Source organism: Camponotus floridanus, unplaced genomic scaffold (genome assembly GCF_003227725.1).
Source record: "Camponotus floridanus strain SB8 unplaced genomic scaffold, Cflo_v7.5 scaffold17, whole genome shotgun sequence".
NCBI classification, from domain to species: Eukaryota; Metazoa; Arthropoda; class Insecta; order Hymenoptera; family Formicidae; genus Camponotus; species Camponotus floridanus.
In genome coordinates, this window is record NW_020229292.1 from 242,121 (window position 1) to 256,289 (window position 14,169).

The window sequence follows — 14,169 nt, forward strand, 5'->3', positions numbered from 1 at the left end:
TTTAAAAAAACATTAATTTTAAAAGAGGAGCAATTGTTGATTCTAGTTTATTTACGCAGTCGCTGCCGCAGATATCATTCGTTTATCTTATAATGTATATACGTCAAGATAAATATGAGATTTTTTATATTATTTTGATGTACAGTGAGCGACAATGATTCTGTCTAGGCGGGGCAAGGGGAGCATAGAACTGACCAATCAGCCACTGCCGCGCTGCCGGCTGATTGGCCAGTTTTACGTTCCCCTTGCCCCGCTTAGGCAGAATCGTTGTCGCTTACTGTACGTGATATAGACTCTAGGTAAACAAATGACGTTTGTGGCAGCGACTGCGTCGCTATAAATGCACCCTACTACTTCTATATTCTCATTATTGTTCATAATGTTCTTGAATGCTCTTTAAAATACTAAACGTTAGAAAGAAAGTTTTTTATATTCAACATGTCAAAACACGCACATATTCTACATGGAAAAGGAGAATTGGTGGCAGAATTTAATTTTTCGGTGGGGCAATTATTACTGAGACAACTTACGACACATGATACTCGCATAGCGCAAGTAAAGTTATATGTTTTATTTAAATATATATATATATATATATATATATATATATATATATAATATATTTATATTATATAATAGATTAAGTTTTATTATTGCATCTAATTTTTCGGTATAAATTATTACTTTAATACTCTATAATAGTTATAACTCATTATTAATGATAAATATATTCTACAGATAGATGCTCATACAGGCAAGGAACAAACGTTTAAATATATTTTAGACACTAGTCGAAAATTGGCAATCTATCTCCAGAAAGAAGGGTTGACGGTAAACGATGGTATAGCTATATGTAGTGAAAACAATCTAGATTTCTGTATTCCAGTATGTGCCACATTTTATCTGGGTGCCATTGTCTGTCCATTAAACCCATTATATTCTAAAGGAGAATTAAAACATGCGCTTACTATTATTAAACCAAAGTACATTTTTATTTCTGTGATAGCACTTAATAACATGATAAGTATATTCAAAGAGTTGCATTGGTTCCCAAGAGTGTTATTGCTAAACAATTATGATAATATTGATATACCATGGATGAGCATGGATAAAGCAATATCAAATGTCTCTGATGATAATATAGATAAATTCCAAGCTGTTCCTGTTGATATAAATAATCATGTAACAGCAATTTTATGCTCAAGTGGAACTACAGGATTACCGAAAGGTGTTATGTGGACAGACAAAAATATTACTACAATCATACGTATGTACATTAATCATCCATTTGTTGCAAATGCCATGTCTTTGGCGTTGCTCCCATTTTTCCATGCATATTCGTTCGTCTTATTGGTGATCAGATTGATAGGTGGAAATAGTAGTGTAGTATTTTCACGCTTTGAAGAGAAATTATTTTTACAATCGATAGAAAAATATAAAATACAATATTTAACAGTAGTACCACCAATTATGGTATTCCTGGCTAAACATCCACTTGTGGACAAATATGATTTATCTTCTATTAGAAAAATATGGTAAGTATGTTGAAATTTTGTGAAACAAATTATCGTGGAAAGAATGCAATGAAAGAAATATAATATCAAAAAATAAATAAGACGAAAACTGGTGTTAATCAAAAAATAAATAAGATAAATTCAATTTCTAAAGAAAGCTATACAAAAGAAAAGTTTCTTCTTTCTTTTCAAATTTATTATCTATTGATTCTTTTTTAAAAAATAAATTTGGTAGAAGGTTCTAAAAATAAAAAAAAATTATATAAATATTTTTTAATAATTGTGAAATTAATAATCCAGTTCTCTACATGCACGAGTTATATGAATTTTATATAAGCTTATGAAGCTGAGAACAAAAATCTTCATAGTTTAATTTTAGTCTTTTTGTAGAAAAATAATGCAAATAATACACATTAATATAGATGCAAAACTGCCAATTTTATCTTTATTCGTAGCAGTTTTTTGTTAACTTAAATTTTATACAGAAATTTCATGAATTATCATTGAAATTGAATTACAAATATATTGGAAACATTTCATGTTTGATGCTTGAATATTTCATTCAAAATTTTCTAAAATATTACATAATTGCTAAAGTATTTACTTAATTAGGTGTGGAGCTGCCCCATTATCAGAGAAAATTGAGAAAGCTGTCGTCAAGCGATTAAATATACCTGAAATTTCACAGGGCTATGGTCTAACAGAAACTACTTTAGCTGTGCTACGTTTTCCACAAGATACAGCATTAAAATTTGGTAGTGTCGGCATGTTAGTTCCAGGTGTATCAGGTAACAATGTTCCCCGATTGCAAAAGTATACATTGTCTTACTGGTTGAAATATAATCGATTAATATTTATTAATCAGTTATACATAGATTTATAAATATATTGTTTTCAAGTGTTGTAATTCTTCACAATTGAACATATTTTATTTTTACTTTTTCACTGTTTAATCATGATTGTTTATATTCTACTATTGTATCACATAATGTTCACTTTTTCAAATGTTAATACTTATTTAAATTTTCTGCTTGTTTTTTTTTCTACAACTTTGTATGTCTGTAACTGATGAATGTTAAAAATGCATCTTTTTCATCAATATAACGCACTAACATATTTCTTTCAGCAAAGGTAATACCACTTGGAGAATATGAGACAGATGAAACTTTAGGCCCTAATTGTGAAGGAGAGTTATGTTTCAAGGGAGATCTAATAATGAAAGGCTATTATAATGATGAAAAATCCACCAGAGCGACAATTGATAAGGATGGTTGGTTGCACACAGGAGATGTGGGATATTATGATGAAGAAGGATATTTTTTTATTGTCGATCGTATAAAAGAACTTATCAAATATAAAGGCTATCAGGTCCCACCAGCTGAACTAGAAGCGATTTTATTAACTTATTCTGGCATAAAAGATGCGGCTGTAATTGGTATTCCGAATGAAGAAGCTGGAGAACTACCAATGGCATTTATTGTCAAAGAAGAGAATGCCAATATACGCGAGGAAGATATAATTCAATATGTGAATGGTAAGAATATCTTTGTTTATTACATCTGATAATCTATCATATCTAGTAATGAAATTAATGTGATGTGTAACTTTATAATATTATAGAAGAAATGTTTATTAAACTTTTATTAATTCATAAAGATTCTTAATATCGCGATATGTAACTTATGTATATTTATATATTTACATTTATATACCATTTTTTCAGAACGCGTGTCAAATCCTAAGCGACTTAGGGGCGGCATAAAATTTGTGGATAGCATTCCAAAAACTCCATCTGGTAAAATATTACGTCGAGTATTACGCCGTACATTAAAATCAAAACTATAAACTTGATAAATGTCAGTATTATATATTTATTTTAATTTTGAATCTCTCTCTCTCTCTTTATGAAGATTTTTATAATAATATGTAATGCTTCCTTCTTTATAATACATAATTATGTGGTGTAAAGTATATGATAGTGATTTATGATTTATTCATGGATATAAATTATAAAATGTGAGAGTGATCTTATATATCAGATCTGATCTTATATATAATAAAATTTTAGAAGTTATTATACCGACTTTTACAAATTTATCTTCTATACCTCTATGAAATAAAATGCTTATAAAATTGACTACGAAAACTTATTTTTACTCATGCTTTTGAAAGAAGTCAATACTCTAATATATTTTCAATTTTTCATTATATAAATTCTATATAATTGTATATGGTTTGAACTTGCAAAATATTTGTATATTTTTAAAGATGTACTATTATTATTGTTTATAATTTATCTTATATATTATTATCGAATACTTTATCTAATATTTAATCTACCAAAAAATAATTATTTGTATTTTACATAACTTTATTACAATTAAATAGAAATATATATCTGTACAATAAATAATGTGTGATACAGTAGTTTGAGTTTTCATATAAAGTAGCTTATACTATATATTGGAAAATTAATCATTATTTTTTTCTCTTATATTGTATATACATTGCACAGCTTAAAATAGACTTATAAAAATATTGGAGTTCTAGCAGATTGAGTATAATGCACAAATGCCTTAATATTATTTTTTTCAAGATTTAAAAAAAGGTTCAATAAAAAGCTTGCTACTATAATTCTATAATTTAAAAAAAATCAAGTTTTCAATCTGAGCACTTCTAGAACAATATGCAACAAATACAATTTAGATAATTAAAAATTGATTTTGAAAATCAGAAAACAGCAGAAAAATATAGACAATAGTAACATTATTAAAAATAGAAAAATATGTATTGAATTCATTTTAGTAAGGAGCAATGTAGGAAACAATAAATAATAATAAATCAATTTAAATATTCATCTTGTTTCGCTTCAATACTAAAATTGATGATTTTACTTAAAAATATAAAATTAAAAAAGAGATTCATATGACAATAATAAATTATATATATATATATATATGTGTGTGTGAATTTGTGTATATATATATATATCCGGAAATAAGTCGTTTCCGAGATATAGCCACTTTTATGTTAGAAAAAAATCGTTATTTATAGTCCACTTGGCATCCCTCTTTTTAAAATTTTTTAAGTTTTACATTTTTAAATTTAAATTTAAGTTTTTAAGTTTAAATTCAAACCGGAAATGACTTATTTTCGGATCTATGTTTATGTAGCTTTTTTTCCTTTCTTTTGAATCCCAAATCATTTCCCGAAGTACTGCGGGTGATTTTCCGGACACCCTGTATATTAAGATATAATAATATCTATTAAGGATCGAAATTGATAAAACATCTATTCTCAATATACAATATTTTATCTAAATAACTGCAAAAAAATTGCAATATTATAATCGGGGTAAACTCAATCTTATAATCAGGGAACGTTATACTTATATAATCCTAATCGAGGCACTGTATATATATTACTCTAAAAAAGACTATTTTATATATAAATACAAAATTGTACATGCTTTATTATTTATATCATATGTACAGAAAAGAAAAGTTTAGAAGTTTCAGAAAATTCGAGAGTGTGTAAATCTATTACAAAATTTACATGCTCCTATATGATGTATTTTTAGAATATCTATGAAAATAATCAACGACTAAAAAGATTAAATAGATATTCTAATATGAGAAATGCAAGCAAATTTATGCAAGATTAAAACTCATTCAAACTACTCTCATACTACTCATACTCTTTATTTTTCAGAAGAAAACACACTATTTATTTTTAATGGAGAAAAATTTTTATAATGAAAATAAACTTTATTTTAATTGTATTGTATAAATCATCTGTGTCAAATTATTATAATTTTGTATTCTAAAAGCATTGGATACATTTTTTAATTGCGGCTGCTTTTGCTTTGCTGCATGAATCTAGAAATAAGAACATTACAATCTAATTTTCAAAGTTTAGGTTGTGCTTTTTTGCAATTTTAAAAAAAATTATGTTTTTTTGTCATATTCCATAAATTATTCCTTCTTGATGAAAATTTGTAAAAAAACATTGATATTTACAATTACATATCTTTAACATTACATATTTTTGTAGCTAAAATTCAAATAGAAAATTTATTTATTAAAATCTATAAAAATTAACACAAATTAAAAGATATTTTCTGATTTATTTTTTTCTTCTAAAGCTTAATTTGTCACAGAAATTCTTTATTTTTAATTGCCAAATACAAGAAATGTGAAAGTTAAAAAAATTCATTAATAAATTTAATAAAGAATCCATTTTAAAAAGTCAATAATAAGAATGTCTAAAAAGAGTTTGAAACATTCTATATATTTAACTAATATGGATTGGAAAAAGATATATTAACTGTAATTTAACAATAATACTTGACCATTTGTGATTTTATATTAAAAAGAAATAAGAAAGCTCTACATATCAGCAATAAAATCAGTCATACAAATAAATCAACATTACATAAACTTTATCACTGTTTCTTAAAACTTTTGAGAATTGGATAAATGTTATCAAAGGCTTCATAAATTTCCTTGCGAATTTTTGCACCTGTGTGACAGAACATATAAATATAAATAATAAATATTCAAGTATAACGATATATGTAACATGCAATATTAAATATCTTAATAAAGATTTTCTGCCATTTAAAAGTGTCCAGCATAAACTTTCTTCTTATGAATATGTAATTATAATTTTAGTAATTAAAATTTTGGAAATATTAACATTATTATTTGTGACCTATTCTAGGTCTAAAAATAAAAATACTATAATTCAATTTTCAATAAGTCTGAGTATATATTAAGTTTGAAAATTATAGCAAAAAATTATAATTTTGATATATTAGCCAAACAATGACACACTCTTTTATAAATTTTGTTATGAAATTATTATAATAAAATTTTAGTTTACATGAATATATGTGCTCACCTGTTAATACTACTTTCCCTGAAACGAATATAAGCAATACGATCCGAGGCTTGACCATCCTGTATATCAGACCTGGAAATAACTCTGGTTCGTACGACGAAAACTGCCCATGCGAGAGTACTAAACCTTCTAATCTAATTGGAAACTTAACATCACAGCTGCCAACCATATTCTGGATCTTAAAATCTATGAACTTTGCCTATAAATTTACAATTAGAGTAACTTCAATAATCATACTTATAATAATAAAGAGGATAGTTACAGGATATTAATTATTGATAAATTATAATACTGCGTTTAAAAAAAACTGCATTAAAAAAACCAATTGATTTTACATTATGTCTTTGATGAAAAAACAATACTTACAGGAAAACCTAACTTTTGAATAATTCTCGCGTACTTTCTCGCAGCGAGTCGCGAATCTCCCTCGCTCTTGGCCCCAGTACAAACCATTTTACCACTACTAAATATCAGCGCAGTAGTCCTTGGTTCTCTTATTCGCATTATAACAGCCGCAAATCTTTTAGGATTGTACTCAGCATTTCTAGCATGAAGTGCTATTTTCTTCAAATCAAGCTTGCAATTTAAATTGACCGTAGACACAATATTCCTATGATAAAATAAAAATATATAATATATTATGTATAAATATATAAAAAAATTAAATTAAAAGAGCGTTATATCAAACTTCTTTGAAAATTTACTGTAATTGTGGTAATATTCCAGGATCTGCAGAAGCTGGTGTCATTGGTGTCATTGGTCCTGGAGTTGCAGGACCTATTGATGGCGGTGCTATTTGATTACTTTGTGGTACTATTGGAGACATCATATTTTGCTAGGAAATAAAAAAAGACGATATTAAAATAATAAAGTACAATAAAAAATAAATTAATGAGAAATGTATAATATTCTTTCTAAAATATTGTATTCTTGCTCTTTCTTAACAGTTAAGTATTCTCTAAATTTTCTTTTGCTTATTATATTTTTATCATTATTATATTTTTCAATTATAATTATATTTCAATGTAATTTAAAATATAAGCAAATAAATTTAAACATTCTCATTAAAGTAAATATGGAGTACTCGCTATATATAATATTGTGGCTTATAATATATATAATTATCAACTCAACTTTTAATTATTTGTAATCTGAAACTTTCATTAAAGTTACGACTCTGAGTCTTTTGAAAATGTAATGTACTTTAAAAGAAGAAATATTTATATGATATTGTCATCTATATAAACTAATATTTCTTAATAATATTTCAATATTAAATTACCGGTGTTTGCGGCTGCATGAGACTTTGTGGTGTCGCAAAAGTCGGAGTTGGAGCATATGTATGCATATTTTTTTGCGGCGTTGTTATCATTAACATGCCGCTTTGCATATTAGGACTCATTGAGTGCAGTTGATGCAGTTGCTGATACTGTTGCGACTGTTGCTGTTGTATAGCATTTGGCAAGATCTGTTGATCCTCCTCCGGTTGATGCAGAGGTGTACCAATGCTGGGTATGCTAAAGCCAGGACTAGGAAGCATCTGATCCATTCTGAATGCTTAATAAAGATATCTGTACACACAACTAATCCTATCTACGACGAATCTTATTTGGAAGTCCTGAAGGTTATAGTTATGTTTCTATGAAATATTTGACATTTCACTTTAATCAGCAGCAACTGTGTCGCAATCTGAAATTTTATCAATTGTTAGCTTCTAAGAGTTTTTCACTTGGAAAAAGAAAGTTTTACAATTAAAAAATCTACTTTTCAAATTTTAATATCATCTAACCTTACTCTAAATGAAAAAGATCTGGTTTTAATTATTTAATATTATGCTGCAAGATATCAATTATCCGAAATTCATTATATTTCATACAAAATTTATTCAATATATAAATCGCACTAGTTTTCGCGCTTCGTTAATTGACGAATACCGCGATTATGTTATAAATACCAATTAATTATTGTCTATTTAACGTAGAAAATATTTTTTTTCTCACGCAAACTTTGTATTTCATAAATTAAATTAAAAAAGAGTCGTTAACTGCTTTTCATTTAAAAAATAGCGTTTCTTCGCGTTTGTTTACAACCGTCACTACTTACGCATTTAATGCCGCTGGTAAAATTATAGTTGATCGTAGTTTGGTCGACAGCAGAGCGTCGAGTGTCACCCAACCCGATTGACCACGTCACCAATTGGCCAATTCAAAATAGGACTCTCCGATTGGTCAATCGTTGCTAGTTACCCTAGGCACAGGTCGATATAATTGGCTGTGGTCAATCGGGCAACGTGGTCTACATACGCGCCCACGGGGTGAATTTCCCATCTGTTTATTTTGCGACCGAGCAATTTTTAAGGTCAATTTTGTTTTCAAGAAGGACATATAAATGCGATAAATTCAACAGTATCTCTCTAGCATCGGGAATGCTACTCTTTTAGAAATCTTAAATGGGAATGACATCAAGATCAAGTGATACATTATTTTAAAGATCCGCTTATTTTTAATTTGAATTTTTAATTTGAATTTGAAGGTTCGCTTATTTTGAATTTGAATTTTTTGAAAACTTCAATTTGAATTCTTCGAACATCCTATATAAAAATATTTACGATAAAACTTGTGATTGCTGTCCTAAAAATATTAAAGTAAAAAAACATTAGTTAATAAAATACACTAAATATATAATAAATAATACTAAATATATAATAATAAATATATAATATATAATACTAAATATATTGTATAATATATAATATAATATATAATATATATTATATAATACTAAATATATAATACTAAATATATAATAAATATATAATAAATAATAAAAATATAATAAATTCACATTTTCCATAATTATGGATGTAGTTTGGACACACACCTGAAATTCATGATTTTACCAGTAGTATCGAAAAGTGGATGCCACGTAGTTTCGAGCGACTGTCAAATAAATGTAGAGGCGACACTTGAGAGACCGGGATGGCCGCTCTCTGGATGCTGGGATCCAACTTTTCTGAAATATGCGCACGAGTGACAGTTCAACGAAGAGATAAATAATTTGTCGGCGGGCAATAATCCGTGAAAATATGTAGTAAAAAGGAATATCTGTTTCTTAAAGTTTTAAAGGAATGAAATTCTATCGTCGTGAAATGATATGTCAAATAAGATTGTACGAGAAACAAGCAAATACGTAGAGAGAGGTTGACAGACGAACTAATAAGCCAACAATATTTCTTTCGTGTAGGAAATGATGATCATTTAACGCACTTTGACCATGGAAGATCGCGACAGTAACAAGGAACACCGGGTCCTGCAACATTACATTGCCAAGCAAGACACGGTACTGATACGGCTATTCGGTGCTTGCGTCGTTAATGTTAACGAGCTGCGTGTGGGAATGCTTGTAGAAGCACTGGAGGATTTGAAGGAGAGCGTGTTGAAGATTCGCGTCATCGACACCATCGGCGGATCTAAAATCTGGTGCGGTACAGAATGGCGTTGCCACAAATACGATCTAATTCCTGTATCGCAAAAGATCTGGCAGTATCTCCTCACCGTTCAATCCCCTCAGGAGAGAATCCGAATCGCGAATGACGAAGCTCTGTGCGAGCGAATAAGAAATATTTCTGTCAACGACAGGGTCTGGTACTGCCCCGATTCTTCCAACAGGCGAGCTAAGGAGATTGCAATTGTCAGATACATAGGATCTGTGAAGCAACTTGGATTGGGACATTATTTTGGCCTTGAATTATTGGTGAATTAATAATGTTGCTTTTTTAATGTCTCTTACTCTTATATCCAAGATTCTCCATTTTATATTATTAAAAAGTATAATGTCATATCATATGTAAGATTTATATGTGTAAAGTTTTAGTCTTTTTTCTCTTTCTTAGCTATAAAAACAAAATGAGTAAAATTTTAACAAACTAAATTTGCAAGTAAGAAATAGAGAGCTTTGTCTTTTGATTCATTTTAAATTAATATTCCCTATATTGAAACTTAACTGTACTTAAGGTTGAAAATGAAAAACATGCAATATGTAAATTGTTATAATTATAGCATATTTTTTTGTATCAAAAGATTGATTGATTTTATGAGAAAATTTGTATCGTTAAAAAGGGAAAATAGCTTTTTTTGAAGTAGTTCAATTAAATATGTACTAATATGAGATATAATGATATTAAAAATACATACATACATTCCAGGAAAGCCAAGAAGTATTCAAAACATCTGTATTGGCCAAAGAGTATTTTATTTCTATGCATTCAAATGCTAGTGTAATATTTGCTACTGTAAATAATATATATCCATATAAAGTTGAATCTGACACAATTTCTGGCAACATTGAAAAAAGTATATAAATTATAATTTAATATTCATTTTATATATAATAGCCTCACAATTACTCATTAGTCAATTTGACATTTTTATTTTAGCATTCTTAAAAAATAACACAGGAATCGACTATATTAACGATAAGAAAAGATCTGTGCTTGATAGTACACCAGCTGTTTTATTAGAAAAATTTACCTTGTTTGATGACAATAAGAACAACAATCAGGAATCTGTCAACATATTGAAAGAACGTCATCAGGCCACAAAGTCAAATCTTGAAAATAACGTTAATAATTATACTAAAAACATCGATCATGCTCTTTTTAAATGTGGTAATTTTATCATTATAAATGCAGTAAATGTACTTATTCTCTTGATGTTCTCCCTTCAAAATCTTGAAACAAAATTAATTAGTGCTAGACTTAAATTTCTCCCATGCGGTAAAGGAAGATAATAATAACTATCTAAAAATAGACACAGACCTAGTCTGACTTCCTAGAGAGCTGCCGGCAGGTTATAAAACACCATACAGTTATTGCATTATTGTTGAAAAATGACAGCAGAATTGCAGAACATTCCTATTTTTGTATTGGAGCACAAATGGAGTAGTGATGTAGAATCAAATGTATACAGTGATGTGGAAGATGCATGTAGCATAGATTTGTTGAATTACAGTAAGATGTAGTTAACATCCTGCCTCTACCGCAAATATTTGTTTTTAAATGCCATCAAATTTGTACTTTCATACGTACATTAAATAAAAAGTGATAATTTATACTTGTTACACATTATCTTTAAATTTTATGTTAAAATATATTTGTAAAAATATTACAAACAATTACGACAAACTATGCATAATATTAATTGCGATAGGTAATACGCTGGAAAAGAACGAAATCAAAAAATTCAGGGTAGAGAATAAGAAAGATTTCATGGTGGGTTCTACTGTAAAAGTACTTGTGGATTCTGATATTTATTATGGAGTTATCCGATGGATTGGCACACCAACTGGTGTAAGTCCTGGCAAATTGATGGCAGCAGTCGAACTGGTGAGTAAAATGAAATTGACTAAATGATTTGTTATAACAGTACAAGAGAATAAATTTGAATAATGTGTCATAGGATGATGGACATCCTTTAGGTACTGATGGAACTTATAAAGATGTCAGATACTTTCACTGTAGACCTTATAAAGCTATATTCACAGATATTGAGCATTGTTCTCATTACGAAGACGTAAGTATAGACGTAATAAGTTATTTGTAATGTTATCTCTTCAATATCTATGCGCCATCGTGCGAGTAAATTTTACAAAAAAATAAATAAATTGTGACAATTTTTTGTTGAACAGACGAAACTTAACGAGCAACCGGCATTTATGAATAACGATAATTTCGGTAACATGGAGAGCTCTGTAATCGCGGGCATAGTACGACCTATCTCCGTTAAGGGAGACTTGGAAAGCATATGCGGGAAATATCGTGGTATTCAGGGTCATCACAATTCCTGCTATTTAGACGCTACTCTCTTTAGCATGTTCACATTTACCAGTGTATTCGACAATCTCTTGTTTCGGTAATTAATTTTGTGTTTTTATTGTAATTGAAGTATATATAATTTTTCAAGAAAAGAATACTGTTTAACAATCTTTAAAAGAAAATATGGACTTTGTGGCATAGATATGTGATGTGTAATGGTATAATTTTGACAAAAATGTAATGTATTTTCAGACCGCCGAATGAAAAGGATTGTCCACAGTACGAAGAAGTACAGAGAGTTTTGAGAGAGGAGATCGTGAATCCACTTAGAAAGAATATGTTTGTTAGAGCGGATCGTGTAATGAAACTTAGAACATTGCTCGAAAAATTATCGTCGGTGTCCGGTCTTACTAGCGAAGAAAAAGGTTCTTTTGCTTTATACCTGAAATCGTGAATATTATTTTATAAATATATCGTTTATAAATATAATAATTCGTAATGTATTTTTCAGATCCGGAGGAATTTTTAACGTCGCTAGTCGCCCAAATTTTAAACGCCGAACCGTTTCTCAAGTTAAGCTCTGGACAGGATGCGTATCACTATCAATTGTTTGTCGAAAAAGACGATCACTTAAATTTGCCAACCGTGCAGCAATTATTGGAACAGAGCTTCCTTACCAGTAACATTAGGTTGAAAGAGGTCCCTTCATGTCTTATTATACAAATGCCGCGTTTTGGAAAATCATTTAAAATGTATCAAAAGATACAGCCTACATTACTGCTCGACGTGACGGACATTATCGAAAACTGTTAAGTATCGTCACATGCGCGTTGTGATAAGTTTTTTTTTATCTGAAATGGCTCGTAGTAACATTTACACATTGTTATGCAGCACCCAGACAATGCACGGTGTGTGGTAAATTGGCAGAATTCGAGTGCAAGGAATGTTATGGACAATGTGGCGTTGGTCTCGAAAGTATAGCTTTCTGTCTGCAGTGTCTTGAAAAAGTTTGTAAAGTATTATTTACAAGATTGAACAAACATTAGACGATTAATAATGAAATATCTTTTATATATATATATACATTCTTTCTAGGTACATCGTCACGAACGAAGAACAAATCACGAACCAAAGAAGCTTATTGTTCCTATGGAGTTTGCAATTCTTCAAGAGCATTGTCCCGTACCGCGTCTGTACTTGGAACTTTCCGCAGTGGTTTGCATCGAAACCTCACATTATGTCTCGTTTGTAAAATGTGGTCCCGGTTCTGAGGCGCCATGGTGTTTCTTCGATTCGATGGCTGATAGGAAGGGTAACTACTGACTTTTACTTGTATAATTTTTAATAAAAAAAAATGTTTTCTTTGTACATGTAACAAAAAATTGTCTTTCAAATTATTAATTTATGACTATTATTGATTATATGTACACATACAATTTTATTAAGAAAACATTTCTATAAATATTATTGAAATAATTATTAAATTATTAAAATGAATAATTAATATTAATAAAATACTATATAAATAATCACATATATATTTTTTTATATATTATAAATTTGTATTTTATTATTAGGGGAGCAAAATGGATATAATATACCGGAAATGGTACCATGCCCAGACTTCCCCTACTGGTTGAGCGAAGAGGGAGGAAATTATTTGACAGAATTGACAGACGATCGTCATTTACCAGAACACGCGAAACGTTTGCTTTGCGACGCGTATATGTGCATGTACCAATCTCCTGATGTTATGATGTACAAATAGTTGTAATCGATTTTTATTTTAGTTGAAATATTTTATTATTACTCGAGAAAAGTGCAATGTTCCGTTTATTGCTTTCTTTAAAAACTTTACATAAACGATTGTAATTATTGTAGCTAATCATTCAAAATAATCCGAGGTCTCGAAAACTTATGTACAAAGCAGAAATGTTTCTA

The 14,169-nt window shown here is 29.0% G+C and overlaps 3 protein-coding genes across 9 annotated transcripts; 2 read left to right on the top strand and 1 right to left on the bottom strand.

The window, feature by feature from the left end:
- Positions 1 to 293: 293 nt before the first annotated feature.
- Positions 294 to 3,434, top strand: LOC105250079 (4-coumarate--CoA ligase 1). The gene is made up of 5 exons (XM_011255967.3): positions 294 to 555; positions 739 to 1,535; positions 2,127 to 2,302; positions 2,641 to 3,048; positions 3,238 to 3,434. The coding sequence occupies exons 1-5, from the start codon at positions 439 to 441 to the stop codon at positions 3,357 to 3,359; spliced, it is 1,620 nt and encodes a 539-aa protein (XP_011254269.1). The 5' UTR covers positions 294 to 438; the 3' UTR covers positions 3,360 to 3,434.
- A 2,431-nt stretch (positions 3,435 to 5,865) lies between these two features.
- On the bottom strand, positions 5,866 to 8,791 carry LOC105250080 (TATA-box-binding protein). Of its 5 annotated transcripts, none has more exons than XM_011255968.3 (6): positions 8,520 to 8,791; positions 7,699 to 8,105; positions 7,121 to 7,251; positions 6,783 to 7,026; positions 6,417 to 6,615; positions 5,959 to 6,035 (listed from the first exon to the last, which is right to left on the bottom strand). In XM_011255968.3, exons 2-6 carry the CDS (start codon positions 7,963 to 7,965, stop codon positions 5,959 to 5,961), a joined length of 918 nt encoding a protein of 305 aa, XP_011254270.1. In that variant the 5' UTR covers positions 7,966 to 8,105; positions 8,520 to 8,791. The 5 variants fall into 5 exon arrangements, with proteins under 5 accessions (XP_025263141.1, XP_011254270.1, XP_011254273.1 ...); XM_011255971.3 differs by lacking the exon at positions 8,520 to 8,791 and adding an exon at positions 8,371 to 8,508; XM_011255970.3 differs by lacking the exon at positions 8,520 to 8,791 and adding an exon at positions 8,211 to 8,408.
- A 523-nt stretch (positions 8,792 to 9,314) lies between these two features.
- On the top strand, positions 9,315 to 14,101 carry LOC105250083 (ubiquitin carboxyl-terminal hydrolase CYLD). 3 transcript variants are annotated; one of them, XM_011255973.3, is made up of 12 exons: positions 9,316 to 9,584; positions 9,660 to 10,169; positions 10,621 to 10,768; positions 10,852 to 11,082; positions 11,624 to 11,799; positions 11,873 to 11,986; positions 12,102 to 12,325; positions 12,481 to 12,653; positions 12,740 to 13,036; positions 13,120 to 13,235; positions 13,324 to 13,540; positions 13,806 to 14,101. In XM_011255973.3, the coding sequence occupies exons 2-12, from the start codon at positions 9,690 to 9,692 to the stop codon at positions 13,994 to 13,996; spliced, it is 2,367 nt and encodes a 788-aa protein (XP_011254275.1). In that variant the 5' UTR covers positions 9,316 to 9,584; positions 9,660 to 9,689; the 3' UTR covers positions 13,997 to 14,101. The 3 variants fall into 3 exon arrangements, with proteins under 3 accessions (XP_025263140.1, XP_011254275.1, XP_011254276.1); XM_025407355.1 differs by having other exon boundaries at positions 9,315 to 10,169; XM_011255974.3 differs by lacking the exon at positions 10,852 to 11,082 and having other exon boundaries at positions 9,319 to 9,584.
- Positions 14,102 to 14,169: the final 68 nt, after the last annotated feature.